The sequence below is a fragment of the Tripterygium wilfordii genome, chromosome 7 (assembly GCF_013401445.1).
Source record: "Tripterygium wilfordii isolate XIE 37 chromosome 7, ASM1340144v1, whole genome shotgun sequence".
NCBI lineage: Eukaryota > Viridiplantae > Streptophyta > Magnoliopsida > Celastrales > Celastraceae > Tripterygium > Tripterygium wilfordii.
Window position 1 is genome coordinate 14,511,921 of NC_052238.1, and position 19,192 is coordinate 14,531,112.

The window sequence follows — 19,192 nt, forward strand, 5'->3', positions numbered from 1 at the left end:
ACATAGGAAAGAGGAGAAGAGAGAGAATGATTTTGAAGTGCTGTATTATATTACTACTACTGTGGATGCTCTTAGAGTTCTACAATGGATGAAAATGAACACTTGAAAACACACTTTCTTTCTTGATAATGACACTTGTTTTATAAGTTGTTGTGGAAAATGACACTTGAATATGAAGTATGGATATAGTTGATGAAAAGGAAGAGAGAGGTGATGAAAATGAAGATAAAGGTGATGAAAAGTAAGAGAGAGATGATGAAAAGAAAGAGAGAGAAAATAGAGAAACGAGTTTGAAGTGTTGATGAATAATGTATATTGTGGGACCCATTTACCCAATTAAATTGTGTCATCCAGGAGAGAGGAGAAGAGAGAGAATGATTTTGAAGTGCTTGATATTTTTTTTTAGCATTGGAGTTGCTCTTAGAATAGAGATCTGATGCACTTCTCGTTTGATAGAGAGATCGTAAATTGTCAAAAAATAGTCCAATATCCAAACTATAAGAGATGAAATAGTCATTCAATTTGGTGCTGTGGTGGTGTGTCTCTTGATATTCTTCTCCCTTCTAAAAGTGTGCGTGTGAAGTCCCCTTTGTTCTTGCTTCTCGTTCTTGTTTTCTTCTAGGGTTCTCCCTTCTTAAGTACGTCCAAAATTGAATCATGGTTATAGTCCAGACATGTAAACATCTTGTAAATACTTGTTGTTGTTCGATACAGAATCGACTAGGAATTGATTTTTTGCCATCCTAGCTATAACACAATAGACTCCCAGCCCGAAACAATCTAATGCAATGACCGCAACACACCCTCTCTTTTTTATTTTACTCTACTTTTGTTGGGTCTGTTTTTTCTAGGTGGTGTGTCCATAGATAGATAGATGTTGCGAAAGGTTTGTAAGTGCATAAATCGTTTCAAGTAATAAAGTGATGAAATAAGGATATCATCTCACAAGGATGTATTGACAAATCAATCAAGTCTGGATCATGGCTAAGTTGTACGCTATTTGGAGAATGAATTTTTGAATTTTTTGTTTTGTCTACCAACTAATTTGAGCAAAAAATTAAAGCAATTAACAAAAAGTAAATCAAAGCAAGCAATCCAACCGAATTCGAGTAATTAATTGAAGTATTCAAATACTAGGACACCCAATGTCACCACCACCTATCCAATTCTACTCCCTTGGTTCGTTAATCCTAAGTTCTCAATTCAATTGTTGACAACCAATTTCCCTTTCTTATTCAACACTTCATTCTTGGTTACACCGAAAATATTTTCAATACTAATCCCTGTTATTCCTAACAATCAAATTCAAATTTCAAAAACTCATTAAGAACGGTGGATAATCGTGTAGCGATTACATAGGTCATTCACCTATATTCATATGGTTCATACACCTTATGTCATCTACGATGAGAAGCAACCCTAGGTATCTCCTTCTGGTCTCAACCTAGGTAACACATCATTTGGATGGTGGTCAAGCACCCAAAACATTAAATACAACCATAGATAATCAACAATGAAAGAGAAATCAAGAATCACAATCAAGTTTATAGAATCATCAAGAGTGGGGTTCCATTAGGACCCTAGTTATCTCATATCCTGCCAATACATAACAAAACCATGAGTAACAATCATTATTACAAGGAATATTGAGAGAGAAAGAGTAAACTCCTGAAATCCCCTTCTTCCTTGCTCCAATGGCTGCTCCAACAACTGCTCTCCAAACCCTAGCCTCCAAGCATCATGTAAAAACCTAATGTCTACCCTTTTATGCACTCTAAAACTCTTGTGCCGTTTTTCTAATAAGTTGGTGTCGTTTTGGACTGGACTCACATGAGTTTGGGGATATTTTCGCGAAGTTTCAAAACAAAGAATCGCGAACTTGGCTAGTCCGATCGATCGCAGTTTGATTCCGCCAAAATATGAAAACTTATCAACATTGCCCAATTGATCGGGATCTGATGTAGGGTAGCGTAGCGAAAAGATAGTGTACTTGGACCTGTTGATTCTACACACGAATACCTGATTTAAGGTTTTAAGACTTTGTTGATTCTGACGAATACCAAAGAATCGAAAATAAAAGGCAGCCTGCCTCTATAATTTTTATTCAACTCAAAACTAAAATATCTCAATGAGGTTACAACCTTAAATAATAAATTCAAAGAAAACCTAGGGAAACCTTAAACACTTTTGACGAAAAACAAATACCAAAATCAAATATTTCATTAACATCCAACCCAGATTGATTGGGATTTGACTCTAGTGCACCCTAGTCATTTTTGGCCTCTTTTTGGATCATTTCTCTTCGGTTCACGCCTTTTTACCTGAAATGAACAAAACTGAGACTACTTAGGTAAAGTCATCCTCAAACGACTCAAAACGATACAAAATTACGTCCAAAAGAAGTACAAATACATGTATATAATGGCACATCAATAGACAGACTTCGTCTCTCTCCCTGTCTCGTGATATCATGAGTGGTAACAATGAGTAGCACTTGAGAACCGAGGTAGTTTGTCGGTGGAGCTTGTGAGCATCCTATGTAACATTCATCATTCACATTCCCTTTCCTTTCCTTTCCTTTTTCTTTTTGGCCCTCCCAATGCTTCCAATCGAGCTTCTCTGGGTTATATTGCAACTCTTTGAACCTTTTTTTTTCTCTCCCTCTCTGTATCTGGTGCTCCACTACTGACAATGCTTGGCGATCCATTAACAAGTTCATAACTTGAGCAGGTGACAGTCACATACCACAGCCCTCAAGTATGCCTCTCTTGGGATTTTTGCTTTCATGTCAGCTTTAATTTATTTTTTTTTGTGTAATTAGGATGAGTTGCATGAGTAGTGATTCTTTGCTGCAAATGTTCGACTTAATTCACTGTCAAAATTTTAGTTCTAGATGTATCAACTGATGTGTAGATTGAGTCATTTAGCGGTCGATGTGCTACGATTTGAAGCTACAATTTGTTTATTTTAGCAGTTTGATTTTGCAATTTGTTAATATTGTTGTGAACTTCACCAGCATCCATTGATTGCAAGTGTACATGTTCTTGCCATTGCTGCTAACTTTATCTGAATTCAGTGGCTTCTATCAGATTAGTCCCCTGTAATCTGAGGGACAATCACAATGATCCACTTTAAAGGGTGGCAGCACTTTGATCTCACATTGTTTTAATCATTTTTGTCAAAGAATGAGAGAGTTTTTCATTTATATATTTGCTTGTGTTGTGGCTGTGTAAAGAAAAACTATAGCATCTGATGATCATGATATGAGCATATGCTATACCTATGCTATACCATCTCAATGACTCATGTTTTTATTCCGGGAGTGAAGTTCTGACGATTTCTGACTTCCGAGTGGTTGCTGTGATCATTATTGGTTTATATCATCAGTGACATTTGAAACCAAAAGGAAAAGAGAACCCCTTTATATGAACTCTTAAATTTGTTTCTGAATAGAATACAATGGATGATTACTGTGTAAGCAAAGATTGTTCCGAGGTGAATACTGACAAGAAAATACAATCAGTTACCAACCAAACTTGTAAAAATCTCAGCTGAATATATCTAGCTAGCAAAAGTTCAGTCGCATTTCTCTTCATGTCGTATGCATTTATTGCTCCCCCATTTTGAGCCCCAAGTCTTTGCAGGAATTGCTTTTGTTTAGAAATAGTTTCTCAGTATTTTCTGCATTAAGTAGGTAACGTTAAACTTTCCTGGTTATTTTAGAAGACATTGAAATATGGATCAGAAGGAATGGCTTTGGAGGAGAAGGTCCTCAGAAAAGACGATCATTGCAACCGACAAAGTAGACCTTTCCTTCAAAAGAATCAATGAAGAGGTAATTGAAGCTTCTCTTTTTTTATCGAGGTCAAGTTTCGAATGCACCTAGTATCGATTGATTGATGAGCACATTCACACCTCCAAGTGGACTCATACCCATTGTCCAGTACTTCCTGGTACTGTGGAGAGGGGATGAAAGGTTCCTCTTGATCTATGTCGCTGGGTTCCTTTGTAGTCTTGCATATGCCTGAGGCCCTTTTCTTCGTTTTCATTTATTTTTCCTTTCCGATATGTTCCATTGTTATATGCGATGGAATTTTTGTCTTCATATGCATAGGTTTATGATGAATGTTAATGTAGTAAGTTTCTTATTTCATGGCAGACATGTTAAATCTGACTGATACATGACAATTGTTTCTGCTCACGAGATGCAGAAGCTACCAACAGAAAATGGGGTGCGCCCAGATAGGGTGGTGAGAAACCTAAGCAGGAAGTTAGCTTCTGTCCTCCTTGATAGTCATAATAAAGATGATCTGTTGGCAAAACATGCAGAAGCGACTCAAGAAGATACTGGAGGTTATTTGTCATTATTCCTCATTCTCTTCATTTAAAATGCTACTTTTTAAATGTTAGCTGATTCTAGCATTTGTTATCCTCGCTCGTTCTATAACAACATAATATTCTTTTAGGCTTGGAGAAGCTACAAGCTCTAAGGGAAGCAGAATACCTCAAGAAAGAACTAGAAGAAGCTCGAAGGCAGGCCGTAGCAGCAAACGAGAAACTGACTCACGCTGAAGATGCACTGGAAGAAACTATGAGACTACTGACCTCTCTTAGAGAAGAAGATCAGGAGCACTTAGTTTGTGATGTTGTAATGAAAACATCATTGGATTTTGAGGAAAAGTTGATGGAAACAGGTAAACGACTTAAAAACTTAGCTAGTGAGAATACTCTTCTGAGCAAGGCCCTTCTAGTGAAAGAAAAATTGGTCAGAGATCTACATGCACGCCAGAGTCAGGCAGCCGCAGAATTTAATGCCCTAATGGCTCGATTAGATTCCACAGAAAAAGAGAATGCATTTCTGAGATATGAGTGTCACATGCTCGAGAAGGAGCTTGAAATTCGGAACGAGGAGATGGAATATTACCGACGTTCTGCTGATGCATCACATAGGCAGCAGTCGGAGAGTGTAAAGAAAATCACGAAGTTAGAAGCAGATTGTCAGAGACTCCGCCTCCAGATGCGTAAAAGGTTTCCAGGTCCTGCTGCTTTCACAAAGATAAAGAATGAAGGCCAAATGATGGTAACAGATCAGACAGAGTTGAGAATAAAATCTCTGAATCCCACAAGAGAAATGGTTGTCAGAGATGCTCCTGTATCAGACAGTACCGATAAGAAGATGAATTTCCCGATTGAGCAATTACGTGATATGCAAGAACAGAATAGAACTCTCGAAGAAATAATGGCCAATAAGATTTCTGAATTCCATTCTTCAAGTACCCGGTGGTCACGGACCATTTCAAGATTATCAAAAGTTGATGAACGGGAGAAAGATTTTTCCAGCGGCCACAAATGCATGGAACTGTCAAGGCGTAGTCCTATGTCAAATGAACTTCATCTGACTACTAGTTTTGACGTTTCCAGTGATGATGGGATTAGCTCTTCTGATTCATGGGCAAATGCTTTAAAATCAGAACGGGAGCATTATGAGAAATTCCAGACTCCAGACTCCAAATCCATTGGGGTCTCGGAAATGAGTTTAATGGATGACTTCGTAGAGATGGAAAAACTAGCTATCGTTTCAGTGGAAGCTCCTGCCGGAGATATGTATCCCTATGGATTAAATGACAAGGAAATAGTTCCAGCTGCTAAAGGCAACACCAAGCTGGAAATTCACACGAAAGATGCAGGAGCTGATAAACCTTTCGACTGGCTACAGATTGTTTTGAGTGCAATCCTTAAGCAGCACTGTATCTCAAAAAGAAGTGTAGTCGAACTTCTTGAGGACATTAAAATTGCTTTTGGTTATACAAGTAATACAACTACCCATGAAGCTGAGAAAACTGGAATCTCGAAACATTCAAGAGACTCTAGTACTCGCCTTGTCGGTGGTTCTTCAAACATGTCTGCACTGAAAGAACCTTCCAGTTTAGACATCTCAGTAAAAGAAATGAACAAACAACATAGTCAATCCGACTTGGGTGAGGCAATCTGCAAAATTATTGAGTTGATCAAGGGGATCAATATAACATCTTTAGCCATCAAGGATTCTCTGAATTCTTATTCTGAGAGAGATCAAAGTTCCTTAGCATCCATGGCACCTCCAGATTACTATGTGCATGTTTTCCAATGGAGAACTTGTGAACTGAGTTCTGTTCTAGAACAATTTGTTCACACTTGTGATGATCTGTTGATTGGGAAAACTGACATTGTAAGATTTGCTCAGGACTTGTCATTTTCTTTAGATTGGATTATGAACAACAGCATTAGCCTTGACGATGCTTCAAATGCTAGGGATAAAATCAAGCAGCACTTTGGTTGGAGTGAATCAAGAAATGACAATCAAGCCGGAGCTATAGTAGATGGTCCACTTGTGGAATCACATCCTCATCATAGATCTGAAGAGCAGTCATCACCGTTGCACTCAGATTCTTCTGCATGTGACCGAAATTGCCAGTCTCCAAAGGGGAACACTCCTTGTAGTCTTCAAGAAGAAAACAATAGATTAAGGGAAGAGCTGAAAATTGTGGAGTATGTAAAGAATGGTATGGCAGCCAGCGTACGGTCTGTGAAAGATACAAGCGAGGCTTTGACACTACAACTTCCGGAATCAGAACAAAGTGTTGGAAGCTTGCAAATAGAAATAAAAACTTTGAGAGAATCAAATGAGATGACCGAAGATGAGATTGAAAATCTGAAATTGATGAATGAAGATCTTGATACGCAGCTGACAGTTGCTAAAGCTAAACTGAACGAGGTCATACAAAAATTGTCGTCTTTGGAGGTTGAGTTGGAGGATAAAAGCAACACATGTGATGAATTAGAAACAACATGTCTTGAGCTTCAACTCCAGCTAGAAAGGTGGCTATAAAATTTTCCGCTTTTTGCTATTCATATATCTTTCCATTTTTATTTTTCTTCTTTTTAAGAGAGAATTCTGAATGTTTCTTAACACATACAGTGTTCAAAAGAAGGAAACTCAGAACTACAGCAGAAATCAGGAGGAGAAATCATCCCAAAATGTGAGTCGCCGACATCTTATTTCGAAAGTTTCATAAGTCTGATATTTCCAAAGTTTATGATACTTTTGACAATGTTTGAAGAAGCAGCATAGAAGCTAATCCCATTTGACTGACAATTCATAAGGCAGTTAGTTTATTCAGCGGCATTATATATTGTTGTATTTATCATCCGTTGAGTTCAACTTCTGGTAACAATGAAGTCTGTCATATTCGATCAGGAAAGTTTAACATATGCAAATATAATTGTGCATGAAAGTTCACAAAAATTTAGCTGCTCAAACTTACAGGTTTTGGAGAATGCAGCTGCTTCCATAAAGTTGGCCGAATGTCAAGAAACCATTGCTAACCTTGGACAACAGTTGAAAGCACTGGCTTCAACAAAAGAGGCAGGACTCATTGACAAGGTTTTCTCTACCACCAGCCCTGCAACATCCTTGATCCATAATCGGAACATAATCAAACGTCCATCCTTACGAAATCAAATGCTTGCTGAAAATGATTCCAAAGCAGAGGTTCTCAAATCTCCCAGTATAGTAAGCACCGAAGAAATGCAGAAGCTAGAACCTAATCACTCAACTAATTGTAATACACCCCATCTATCTACAGCCCTAGTGAGTGCTCCCGAAGAGTCTCTGAGCTCAACGCAAAAGGCTGGTCATGTGACTACTGGGTCGCTGGCCGTTGTGCCTAGCAAGAAACAAGGAGGGATCGGTTTCCTGAGGAGGCTACTAATGAGAAGGAAGAAAGGAAGCAGCAAGAAATAGAAACTTGTGACTGGGAAAAAATGAAGCTCAAAGTCAAGGAAATTTTTGCTGCCTGGATAGTAGCAAATGCCCTGTGAAACCAAGAAAACAAGCTCCCCGTCTTCCTGGTTTGTATGTCGATGATCAGCATGGTGTCTGGTTGTCATCCCTTGATCGCCTGAGGTAGTAAATATTTGCTCATCTTCTTTCTTTCTTTCTTGGTTTTCCTATGTGTTGTATAGTTCTTGAAGTATTGCTGATATTAATAAATGTGGGAAAGAATTCTCAATATTTTCACAGAGAACTGAGAAGGCAAAGAATTCATAATTTTCTTTTTCTATATCTGTAACTGAAACTTTCTCTGTTGTATTGTTAGTATACAAGTACAAATTCACAACAACACTATATGCTAATGCATTCAAAAGACAACAGCTTCCTGCTAGAACGTAGTGATGGCAGCAGCCGCTTCTTTCATCTCAAGCAACGCCTCTTCGAAGCATTTCGCCAGAAATTCTGGATCAGGAATGATGTCTTTAGCTACCAAGATTTGCATGTCAGCCATTCCTACATAGCTCACCATGTGCATTGTCAGTGCCTGCATTTTTCCAATTCAGACCATACTTGAGTAGCTAATACTCGAACATATTATTCATCGACATTACAAAAACAAGTGACTTTAGGAGACTGTACATGAGGCAGGCTAGAACTATTTGCTCTCACGAAAGTTATGGGATTCCCTGCATAAGCAATCTCATCTTGTGGACCGACCACATTTGAGATCGAAAACGTAGTGTTACAAAGAATTCTGTAGTTCAACAAACAAGCCACCTGCAACATAAAACACGTGAAAATGATACAGAAAAAGACAGTTAATAAAGAGGAAATCTTGGAATTGCAGTAAATCTTCACCTTTGCTCCAAACAAGGACATCACCAGGTCTCCGATTTTGTACGAGAAGTGAGCCTCAACAGATTGCTTCTTCCTATCAATCATTGATTTAGCTCTCTTCAAATATGATAACGGATCTTCCCCACTTTTATGGTAATAAACTGGCAGAAGAATCATGCCGAACTTGTTACCCCACCGTGTTCCTGAGTTGTTTTTCATCAACTCGGTTACATCCTGATCAATACATAATTAACAATTACCATCCGCTACCACAAACTGAAATTTCAATGATCTCTCAAGCGAAGTAAGAAAAGAAATGAAAGACAGGCCTAGTGCAGGGTGAATGTATTGAGTACATAACTGACCTGTAGCCCTTGTTGATCTCTCAAATTAACCATGGCTAGTCCCGTCAATCGAAGGCCCTCTAGCATAGCTAACATAACACCAGCCAAATTAAATTCAAATGACGTGTATTTATCATTGAAAGTACAAGAAAAAGCATCGTTATGTAATCTTTAATACCATTTGGCGATCGATGCTCTAAGTATCTTGATAGCCCCAATGATACCACACCGAAAAGAACATCATTAATGGTCTGCATATTACGAAACAAATCAAGATAATTAAATTCTGTCAGAATATCAGCAACTGCACCTGCAGGTCATATATTGCAGAGTTCTCGTGCAAAACAGGGTCATATTTTCACATTTAAGTTAATGAAGCTTAATAGCTCTTTCTTCCCCATGAATGATCTATAGGGTAAAAATTAAACATAGAAAATTCACAATCTAAATAGGAAAAAAAATAATTGAAATTTCCAAAGCATTTCTACAAACGGAAAGGAAAACAAAGAGAAAATTGCTCAGAGACGTCTACTTCTATTTCTGGTGGTCTTTCCCGACTCTCAGTTAAGAATTGAAGCACAACGAAAAGCAGAATCTGGATATACTTACCGCATCAGGAACAGCTTTTTTGACCAACTTCATATCCTCCAACAAGAACTTGGCAGTAGCCAATTTTCTAGGCCACAACTCCACTCCAGCGCCTCCAGTGACGGCCGTTTTGTTGTCACAAACCCACAAACTCCTTAACACAAAATCCACCACAAACACCAAATTAAACCACACCATCATCAAAATCCCCCACAACACTTCTCCCCAATTCCTCCTCCTCCTCCTCCTCTCATTCCTAGTTTCATTTTGCTTTGATTTCCCAGAAGGTATTCTGGGTAGCGCTTCCGGATCATCCACCCTCTTACAACTCGCCAAGAACATCGACATCAACGATATCCCGTCGCCCAACGCGTGATGGATTCTCATAATCGCGCACCGCTGATCCCGCAGTAGGTGAATCTCCCACAGTGGTTTCTCCGCACTGAGCGGTGTACTAACCGCCAAACCTGCTAAATACTCGTTCACTGCTGCCTCTGAAGTGGAACCGTGACTATCGGGGGTTGTGACAGGGGAGTCGAGTACGATGACATGGCGGTCGATGTCGACCTCGGTTCTTCGCCAGTACTCGCGGCCGCGTCGGTCCCGTACCAAGAGACTACAGAACCTGGGGTGATTAATCATGATTGAGTTCTTGAGAAAGGCTTTAATGGAGTCGATGTCTATGGGGTGTTTCATGCCGAGGGCGAGGTGGATTATGGTGTCCATCTCCGGCTGGAGGAAGAGTCTACCGGCGGGAGTGAGAGGCTCGTCGGATTCAGTTGTCATTGATGATAATTTGGGACGACTTTTTGGTTTGAAAAATGCTACAAATGAGCGTTCGAGTGAGTGTATGTCAGTATGTGTGCTTTGTTTCTTAGGACAGAAAATGACAAAAAATATGCGTGGATGAGCAGAACTCGGAAATGTCAAATGTTAAATCAGGAAAGTTATGCATGAGAGTGACACTATCGATTCCGGTATGAGAAAACGTTTGAAATCCCAAAAAGTAATTTCAAACTATCCTTATTTAATGTAGAGTCTTCGATGTAAAGTTAATCATATATATGTGTTTTTTAATTAATAACTATTTTAATGTCATATAAATTTAGAGATCTTTGGGGGTCGTAAAATGGGATTTAGTATTGTCCTTCGATATATGTTCTTTTGGAGCAATCCATTCTGGCTTTTTTTTTTTAACATACCGTAGATAAATATATGTACGATTAGAATCGAATCTTGAATACACATATCCTTAATCCAGTCAATTATCTGTTGAAATTTTGAATGAAAATTAAATGAAAAATTGAGAGTTACAAAATAATTGTAGCTGAAAATCGAGATTAATGGCCAATAGATTTTTAGGCATTAATTTTGATTTATTTTCTATAGCCTTTAAAAGGCTAGTTTTCCGAGAAAGAAGGGACTTCTTCCATCTTTGCTTTTCTTTCAAAAAAGCATCCTCTTTGTGTAAAAATCCTCCTGTGTCTTCGAGAGAGTGACATCGATCTCTTGGTTCGCTATACTCTTTTGGTAATGCTATGTGGATGTGTTGATCAAGTACACCTGGGATGTGAAATTGTAAAAACTGTGAACACTTTTATAGACAGCGCGATTAATCGCTTTAAGGTCAGGGGTGTAACCTCACCTCGATCATTGGTTTGGTCTTTCGTTCTTATAATTTCATATTATAATGTTTATGTGTGTGAACATCGCTAATGTGTTTATTTTCTTAGTCCTAACTTAATACATGTTCTCGTTGGATATTCTAAATACCATATTTAACATTATCAACTGAACCACCCCTTGTTAATAAGTAATCCATTATGTCAATATCTTCTTTTGAAGAATATTTTACTTTTATAGCTTAATAAAAAAAAAACACTTGAAAAAATGGAAACGCACCTCTAGTTGAAAATCACTCATTCGCTTATAGGGAATTTTGACCCATTTATCAAAGGATTATAAGGGTATATCTCATTAAATTACTTATATGTCCCTTTCATTTCATTTAATAAAATTACTGAGTATGTCGTCGTCCTCTCCTCATTTTCTCTCCCATATTTTCTCCAACACATACGTATGACATAATCATTTTTAAATTTTTTTTATCAAATGAAACATCAAAACGATTTATTTTGAAAAAAAGTTATATATTTTAAATCAGTATGAAAAACTATTTCAAACAAAATTCATTTTCAATACTCAGCAATTAGGATCCCAGTGATCCCAGTTGCTGAGGTGTATGGAGGAGATTAAAAGTGCAAGTGATGGGCCCCACTTGCATTTTTAATCTCCTCCATACACCTCAGCAACTGCAATCACAATCACTGGGATCCTAATTGTTGGGACAAGTAGTAAAGCTGTTTTCGATATGAGAAAATCTCGCACATACATCTAGTGAGATAATGCATATAAATTTTAATATATATCATGATAACAAAACAACAATAGCAAAATGCAAATAAGATATTGCAGATAAACTAATGCAAAAATTTATATGCAGATAAATTTCAATGTATACTAATCATAACAAAATCACAACAGATAATGCAGATAAATTTGAATATATATTATCCATAAAAAAAATCACAACAAAAAGGCAGATAAATGTAGTGCATATAAATTTAAGTATATACTAATCATAACAAAACCATGACGAAAAAATGCAGATAAATTTAAGGATATACTAATCATAACGAAATAACATAAAATGCAGATAAATTTCAATTTAAAAAATAATAAAATCACAACAGATAAATGCAGATAAATTAATACATATAAATTTTAGTGGAGATAAATTTACATTATGCAATTATTTAAAGGTAATGGAAACAAAAAAATTAACACGGAAAAAATACAGTAAAAATTTATCTTCTAAACTTAAAGTTTCGTATTAAAATAGAGATATAGTTTTTTTTATTTATTTTGGATATTAATACAAATGAGCGTACAAGTGTGTGTATGTCAGTATGTGAGCTTTGTTTCTTAGGACAGAAAATGACAAAAAAAAAAGAGGGAAAATCTATAAAAAAAATGCGTGGATGAGCAGAATTCGGAAATGTCAAATGTTAAATCATGAAGGTATGCATGAGAGTGACACTATCGATTCCGGTATAGGATAATATTGGAAATCTCAAAAAATATCTCAAAAAACCCTTATTTAATGTAGAGAATTTGATGTGAAGTGGATCATATATATGTGTTTTTAATTAATAATTATTTTAATGTCTCATAGATTTATGGGTATTTAGGGGTCGCAAAATGGAGATTTAGCATTGTTCTTTAGTATATGTCTTTTTGGAGCAATCCATTCTGTTATTTTTAAATACCGTAGATAAATATATCTACAACTAAAATCGAACCTTAAGCACACGTATGCTTAATCCAACCAATTATCAACCAAACCATCTCTCTCGTTAGTAAGCAATCCATTTTGTTAATATCTTCTTTTCGAAGAATATTTACTTTTATAGCTTAATAAAAAAAACACTTGGATAAATGGAAACGCACCATCTAGTGGAAAATCACTTATTGGCTTAAAGGGAATTTTGACCCATTTATTAAAGGATTATAAGGGTATATCTCATTAAATTACTGATATGTCCCTTTCATTTCATCAATTTATATATATAAAACAAAGAATCAGAGTATCCTTCCCCGTAAATTGCGGAGAATACCACAGAGGAAGTGAAAATGCTCACCCGTGAAATACGTAGTACAACAAATTATATATTATATATGCTTACTGACATAATATGAACAATTTTGGCTTACTAACATAAGAAGCAATAATAATTACATTAAAAAACACTATAATAATTACTTTAAACCCATCATGTGACCAACCATATGTTACAATTCAATAATTTCATGTTAATTTTTTGATTTTGATTAATTTTAAATGCTTATCCTGTTTGCATCTTATTAAAATTGTATGGAAATTTAATGTTTCACGGGAGTGCTTTGATATTTAGTGTTATGTTGTTTCGGTTTCTCAACGGCCATGTATTGCTAATTATGAGAGTCTTTTGATATTACTAAATTAATGAAATTCCTTTGTAGCATTTAGTTTTAAAACATTTTGTGTGGTTTGGCATTAATTATCATTATTTAACAATATGAATTGTCCAATGACATGATTAAGCTTTCCTTTGGATTCCTCCATGTTATAAAAGGTGGCATCTTACCATTGCGACACAACCTAAAAACCATCCTTCGTACAACTCACAAAAAATTTATTTACTAAAAATGGTAGAGGGTTTGCTCAAAGGTTTAAACCCAGATTGAATGGATTCGCATGTTGTGGTAATGCCTAGCTCGATTGTGGGAATCACTGAATATCAAGACCCGACGAAACAATAAGTCTTGACAAGATTTTGCTTGACCGCGAGGTGAGAATTTATGTATGTTTTCTTTTATTTCGCTGTACATCCATATGTTAACATTATCTTAGACACTTCTAATGTATTTCTTTCTCGATAGTTTTCAAGTTTAAAAAAATGTCAACCTGCCTTAAATATTTTAGGTTTGCTTTCATATGTGATTTACGCCGCCTTTACTTGATTTGATCTATTCTTATTTTCTTATGTTTATTCTATAATATCTCTTTTGTTTATTACATCATTTTATGGTTTCACAAAATTTATTTGATTTGTATTATGAGTGTAATTTAAAGTTCTTTCCCTTTCTTAGCATATTGATAAAAGGTATTGTAGTTATTTGCTATTTATTTCATGATTAAGTCCCTTTTCTACAATACAAGTTCGCTATTCATCATGCTAACAAAGTATTGATAAATTTTAAAAGGGAACACAAATCCACGCTATTATATGGAAATGTCTAGCGGAACGCTTCCGAGAGAACATATACAAAATCAAGAATTTTAGGGTCGTCGATAGCAAAGTTAATTACAAGACGGTAGATGAAAAATACAACATTGTATTCATACCCAACACTAGCTAGGAAGAATTACCAAATGACCGTGGTGAATCCATCGGCAAGCACAAATTTTGCTTCCAAAGTTATCAAGACTTTGTCAACCTCCTTAACCACCATGTTGTGCTGTCAGGTTTTGTATACAGTCCCCATCAAACATTATGTTTGGCCTATCAACTAATCTTGACGTGCACATATCATTTTAGTGTAGATGTTATTGGTCTTTTGATTGGTGTGGGAGATATTGAACCGATATCAGCTCAAGGATCCATGGTGGGAAAATTGGTTTTACAGCTCCAGCTTGATGGGTCTTGATAGCTTTAAATAAATTCTTATTCATTCGCAATATATTGCACCATCCGAATTTTCCCCTCTTTTTTAAAAAAAAATAAATAATTGGCAAACTTAATATGCACACTACTAACAAGAATGCATGTATGACATGTCTTATTATAATGTGTAGAAAATTTCAGATAAAGATCACTCTATGGAATGACAAGGCTAAAAGTTTTATGAGTTTACTCAAAGGGACTAAAAAGCAGCCGTATATTATTATTGTGACGTCTGCTATTGTGAAGACCTTCAATGGTTAATACAAGATCCTTTTTTAAATAATAAATTGTTTAACCATAATGTTTGTTGTATAATAATTTTTAAAAAATTGTGATATGCAGGCCAACATTATTTGTCGTCAACTAGAGCTACTAAATTTTATATCAACCTTGATATGGTAGAGGGCGAAAGTCTTCTTGAAAGGTAAATTAGAAGTGAATTAAAAATGTTTTTTATTATTACAACAAGTTTATTACATCTTCAAATATAACGAGAAATTGGAAGCCTAGACTATGGTAAAGGTGAAAAGTGAAATGGACTGAAAGCGAGTCGTTCTAAATCAAAGGAGGATCCTAGATGAAGTGGTTAATGAGTTGGGCTATGAGGATCCAGTATATCATCATGACTCGAGTGACCCCACAGGAGATCTAGAGCTGAGGATAGTGACCAAAAGGAACAAAGGTGCCACCCCTACGCACACCATCAGCGTTGTAGTGAAGAAGATTCCTGGAACTCACGAGTATTACAATCATGCAGCAGAACTTATGATCGAGGAAATCAAGCGACATGCCAATGTCGTGATTGAAGACCTCAGTTGGGGCAAGACGGTGAGACTCGAGAAACAACTGAAGCAAAAGACTGTAGAGGAAATGAGGCTAAAAGGTCATATCTACCAACTAATAGTTTGATATTATTTGTGAAAATAAAGTTCTTGGTTCAATCACTTCTAATGTATTTCTTTCTTGATAGTTTTCAATTACAAAAAAATGTCGACCTACCTTAAATCTTTTAGGTTATAATGTTTTGTAATGATTCTTCTTCTGTCCTATTTTTTGTTAAGCTTGCATGGCCATTCTCGACTTAAGGTGGGGAATGTTCAAGAATCGTATTCTAAAAATGTCATTTCAAAACTCCTACTTTTGCTACATTGTACTTGTTGATATTGAATGCCACTTTGGAGAGAATATTGTACTATGCAGAGAATATTGTCTCATAAACATGTCTTTGGTGACTTTTGCCACTTTGCAGATACTAGCGGCACAAATAAGAATTGTTAAACTCTTAGCATGTTTTTTCCTTAAGTATCAAATTTCTTGCTCCCTCTTAGAAAATTCTTTCTTAGCATATTAAGAAAAAGGTATTATAGTTATTTGTTCTTTATCTCATAATTATCTCCATTTTCTACAATTCAAGCTCTACTGCTCTTCATGCTAACAAAGTATCGAAAAATTGTCACACATCTTTATTTTCCAAGCTAATTATGTGCCGCGCAAAGCGCGGGCATGCAACTAGTTTAATAAAATTACTGAGTACGTCGTTGCCCTCTTCTCATTTTCTCTCCCACATTTTCTTCAACACATACGTATGACATAATCAATTTTAAATTTTTTATCAAACAAAACATGGAAACGATTTATTTTGCAAAAAAAAAGTTATATATTTTAAATCAGTGCGAAAAACTCTTTCAAACAAAATCAATTTTCGATATGAGAAAATCTCGCACATAAATCTAGTGAGATAGTGCATATAAATTTTAATATATATCATGATAACAAAACAACAATAGAAAATGCAAATAAGATATGGGAAAATTAAGGATAAGTCCCTCATAGGAAGGTTTTGTTCCAATAAGGGCACTCTTAAAAGTCTTATTCCATAAAATCCATATAGTTTGAACTAATATTCCAAGAAAGATAAAAAGTCAAATTATATGATTTTATTGTCTAAAATACCCTTATCTTCATCCTCAAACATGGCACATGCCTCCTACACATGATTCATCTTGGATCTCCGTCGGAAGCTTTGTCTACGTTGCCGGAAGCTTTGTTTCTGTCCGTCGTGGCTTATTTGAGAGTTCTATGACATTTTTTAGTGATTTTTCAACCGGATTTTTGTTGAGTTCGAACTATATCTACTCATACTCACCACGAGACTTGTAGATCTTGTTGTTTTCCTTCGATATGTTATCACATCATTATTTTCGACAGTTTCTGTGATGATTTTCATGGTTTTTTATTCTAATGTGAGATCTATAGACTGAAGATGATATGTTATCTGTCTCGATTAATTTGATATCTGTCATAATATTATCTGTTTTGTTAAAATGTTATCTGTCCTTAATAAAATGTTATCTGTTTGAAGTTTCAAAAGGACCAAAATCGATAACATATCATAACAGATCCAAAACAGATATAATATCTGCATATTCATATTCGATTTAGAAGAATATTGACTAATACAAAACATATATAATATTGACAGCTACAAAACATATATAATATCATATACGAAAAAGATATAATAGCATATACGAAACAGATATAATATCTACAGATTTAGATCCGATTTCATGTGGAAAAAAAGAAGTTCGAAAAAGTAATAAAACCTCAAAGGTGATGTGCCTTAGTCTGTGGAGTTGATTGGAGGTGTTGATGGTCGCCGGCGTTGGCCGTATTGGCTGGATCTAGTTCTTTTTCAAATGGTGACCGTGATTTCACGAAGCTTTTTCGGCGACTCAAGTGATTTTCTACTATTGGTGATGACTGGGCTTTGATCGAGCTAACCAAGAGCTTCATCTCGATAGTTCGTTCATCGAAAACGATGGTCGGACGATCAACTTTCGATATGGTGGCGTAAGGAAGAAGAAAGAGGAATAAGAAAAGAGGAGGAGGTGGAAGAAGGAGGGAGGATATTTTGGTAAGTTGCTAGACTTTTTCCTTTTTTCTAAAGGTTTTTTTAGATTGTCTTTATTGGGATACAAGTTTTAAATTTTGTCCTTATGGATAAACTAATGCAGATAAACTAGTGCAAAAATTTATATGCAGATAAATTTCAATATATATTAATCATAACAAAGTCACAATAGATAATGCAGATAAATTTGAATATATTATATCCATAACAAAATCACAACACGGAAGGAAATAAATGTAGTGCATATAAATTTAAGTATATACTAACCATAACAAAACCATGATGAAAAAATGCAGATAAATTTAAATATATACTAACCATAACAAAATCACCTAAAATGCACATAAATTAATGAAGATAAATTTTAATTTAAAAAATAACAAAATCACAACAGATAAATACAGATAAATTAATACATATAAATTTTAGTCGAGATAAATTTACATTATGCAATTATTTAAAGGTAATGGAAACGAAAAATTTAACATGAAAAAATTACAGTAAAAATTTATCTTCTAAAATTAAAGTTTCGTATTAAAATAGAGATATAGTTTTTTTTATTATTTTGGATATTGAACATTTACCTAAATATGCAGAATTAAAATTATGTTGTGAGACAACCTTTTACCACTTAAAAAGGAAAAATACAAAATTTAGCCATGGTAATAGAAATGCATATAGTTATTACAAACAACAAAATTTCCATTACAACACATCATCAAAAAGAACTTTACTTAATTCCTCATTCTATCCTTCCAGTCGCAGCCACACACCATGATGTGAATTCATGTGACAAACTCTTAGTCCCACATCGCTTGGGTGAGGGCTTGTGAAGTGTTTTCTATGAACAAACCCTTCCTTAACTAGTATGACGCGTTTTAAAGTGATTCTTGGGCTGAGATGGTCCAAGACCTATAATATCATATTGATGGATTGGGTTTTCCATAACACCAACACCACAAACCTCCTTCCTGCGTCTACTTGAAGACTCTGTGATCGAATTATGTATATCAAATTGCTGAATTACAGAGAGAGGGGGAGGTGTTGACAATGGAAGCTTTATATGGACCTTATGGGTTAAAACAACTATGACTGCAAATATGCACTTATTGAAGTAAAAATTTGTTTTAAGAAACTAATTGTTAATTATGATGTTGACGGAAACAGTAATGAATCAAACCAATGTTTGATTAAGGACAAATAATACTAGAATCCACTAGAAATTAGAGGAGACTCTCTAGGTTTTGATATATTTCATAAAAATAGAAAATAATAACTACTAGGGTCGAGTACAACCTTAATATGAAATAAAACATAAAAATATAAATTTATAAAAATGCCCTTGAAATAGAAAAAGGCTCGTTTAAGGCCCGAAATGATGGAATTTCATGAAAAACAATGGGGGATTAGAGACTAACGACCCTAGTTC

General features: G+C 35.4%; 2 protein-coding genes across 4 annotated transcripts; one reads left to right on the plus strand and one right to left on the minus strand.

Annotated features, from left to right (window-relative positions):
• The first annotated feature begins 1,089 nt into the window (after window positions 1-1,089).
• Window positions 1,090-8,104, plus strand: LOC120002374 (filament-like plant protein 7). 3 transcript variants are annotated; one of them, XM_038851109.1, is made up of 6 exons: window positions 1,090-2,757; window positions 3,724-3,835; window positions 4,212-4,353; window positions 4,467-6,858; window positions 6,959-7,019; window positions 7,307-8,104. In XM_038851109.1, the coding sequence occupies exons 2-6, from the start codon at window positions 3,737-3,739 to the stop codon at window positions 7,781-7,783; spliced, it is 3,171 nt and encodes a 1,056-aa protein (XP_038707037.1). In that variant the 5' UTR covers window positions 1,090-2,757; window positions 3,724-3,736; the 3' UTR covers window positions 7,784-8,104. The 3 variants fall into 3 exon arrangements, with proteins under 3 accessions (XP_038707037.1, XP_038707039.1, XP_038707038.1); XM_038851111.1 differs by having other exon boundaries at window positions 1,090-2,730; XM_038851110.1 differs by lacking the exon at window positions 1,090-2,757 and having other exon boundaries at window positions 3,316-3,835.
• LOC120002632 (O-acyltransferase WSD1-like) lies at window positions 8,076-11,976 on the minus strand. Its single transcript, XM_038851393.1, has 7 exons — window positions 11,885-11,976; window positions 9,604-10,498; window positions 9,173-9,245; window positions 9,016-9,083; window positions 8,672-8,884; window positions 8,453-8,590; window positions 8,076-8,357 (listed from the first exon to the last, which is right to left on the minus strand). The coding sequence occupies exons 1-7, from the start codon at window positions 11,974-11,976 to the stop codon at window positions 8,202-8,204; spliced, it is 1,635 nt and encodes a 544-aa protein (XP_038707321.1). The 3' UTR covers window positions 8,076-8,201.
• Window positions 11,977-19,192: the final 7,216 nt, after the last annotated feature.

What these genes read in the sequence shown, in the direction of transcription:
- LOC120002374 (XM_038851109.1), top strand. Translation starts at nt 3,737, where the DNA reads ATGGATCAGAAGGAATGGCTTTGGAGGAGAAGGTCCTCAGAAAAGACG. An exon ending in GACTCAAGAAGATACTGGAG is followed by an intron (nt 4,354 to 4,466) that starts GTTATTTGTCAT and finishes ATATTCTTTTAG; the next exon opens with GCTTGGAGAAGCTACAAGCT. An exon ending in AGGAGAAATCATCCCAAAAT is followed by an intron (nt 7,020 to 7,306) that starts GTGAGTCGCCGA and finishes TCAAACTTACAG; the next exon opens with GTTTTGGAGAATGCAGCTGC.
- LOC120002632 (XM_038851393.1), bottom strand. Translation starts at nt 11,976, where the DNA reads ATGTATGTGCGAGATTTTCTCATATCGAAAACAGCTTTACTACTTGTC. An exon ending in GAGATCAACAAGGGCTACAG is followed by an intron (nt 8,885 to 9,015) that starts GTCAGTTATGTA and finishes TGTATTGATCAG; the next exon opens with GATGTAACCGAGTTGATGAA. An exon ending in TGTCCTTGTTTGGAGCAAAG is followed by an intron (nt 8,591 to 8,671) that starts GTGAAGATTTAC and finishes TTTATGTTGCAG; the next exon opens with GTGGCTTGTTTGTTGAACTA.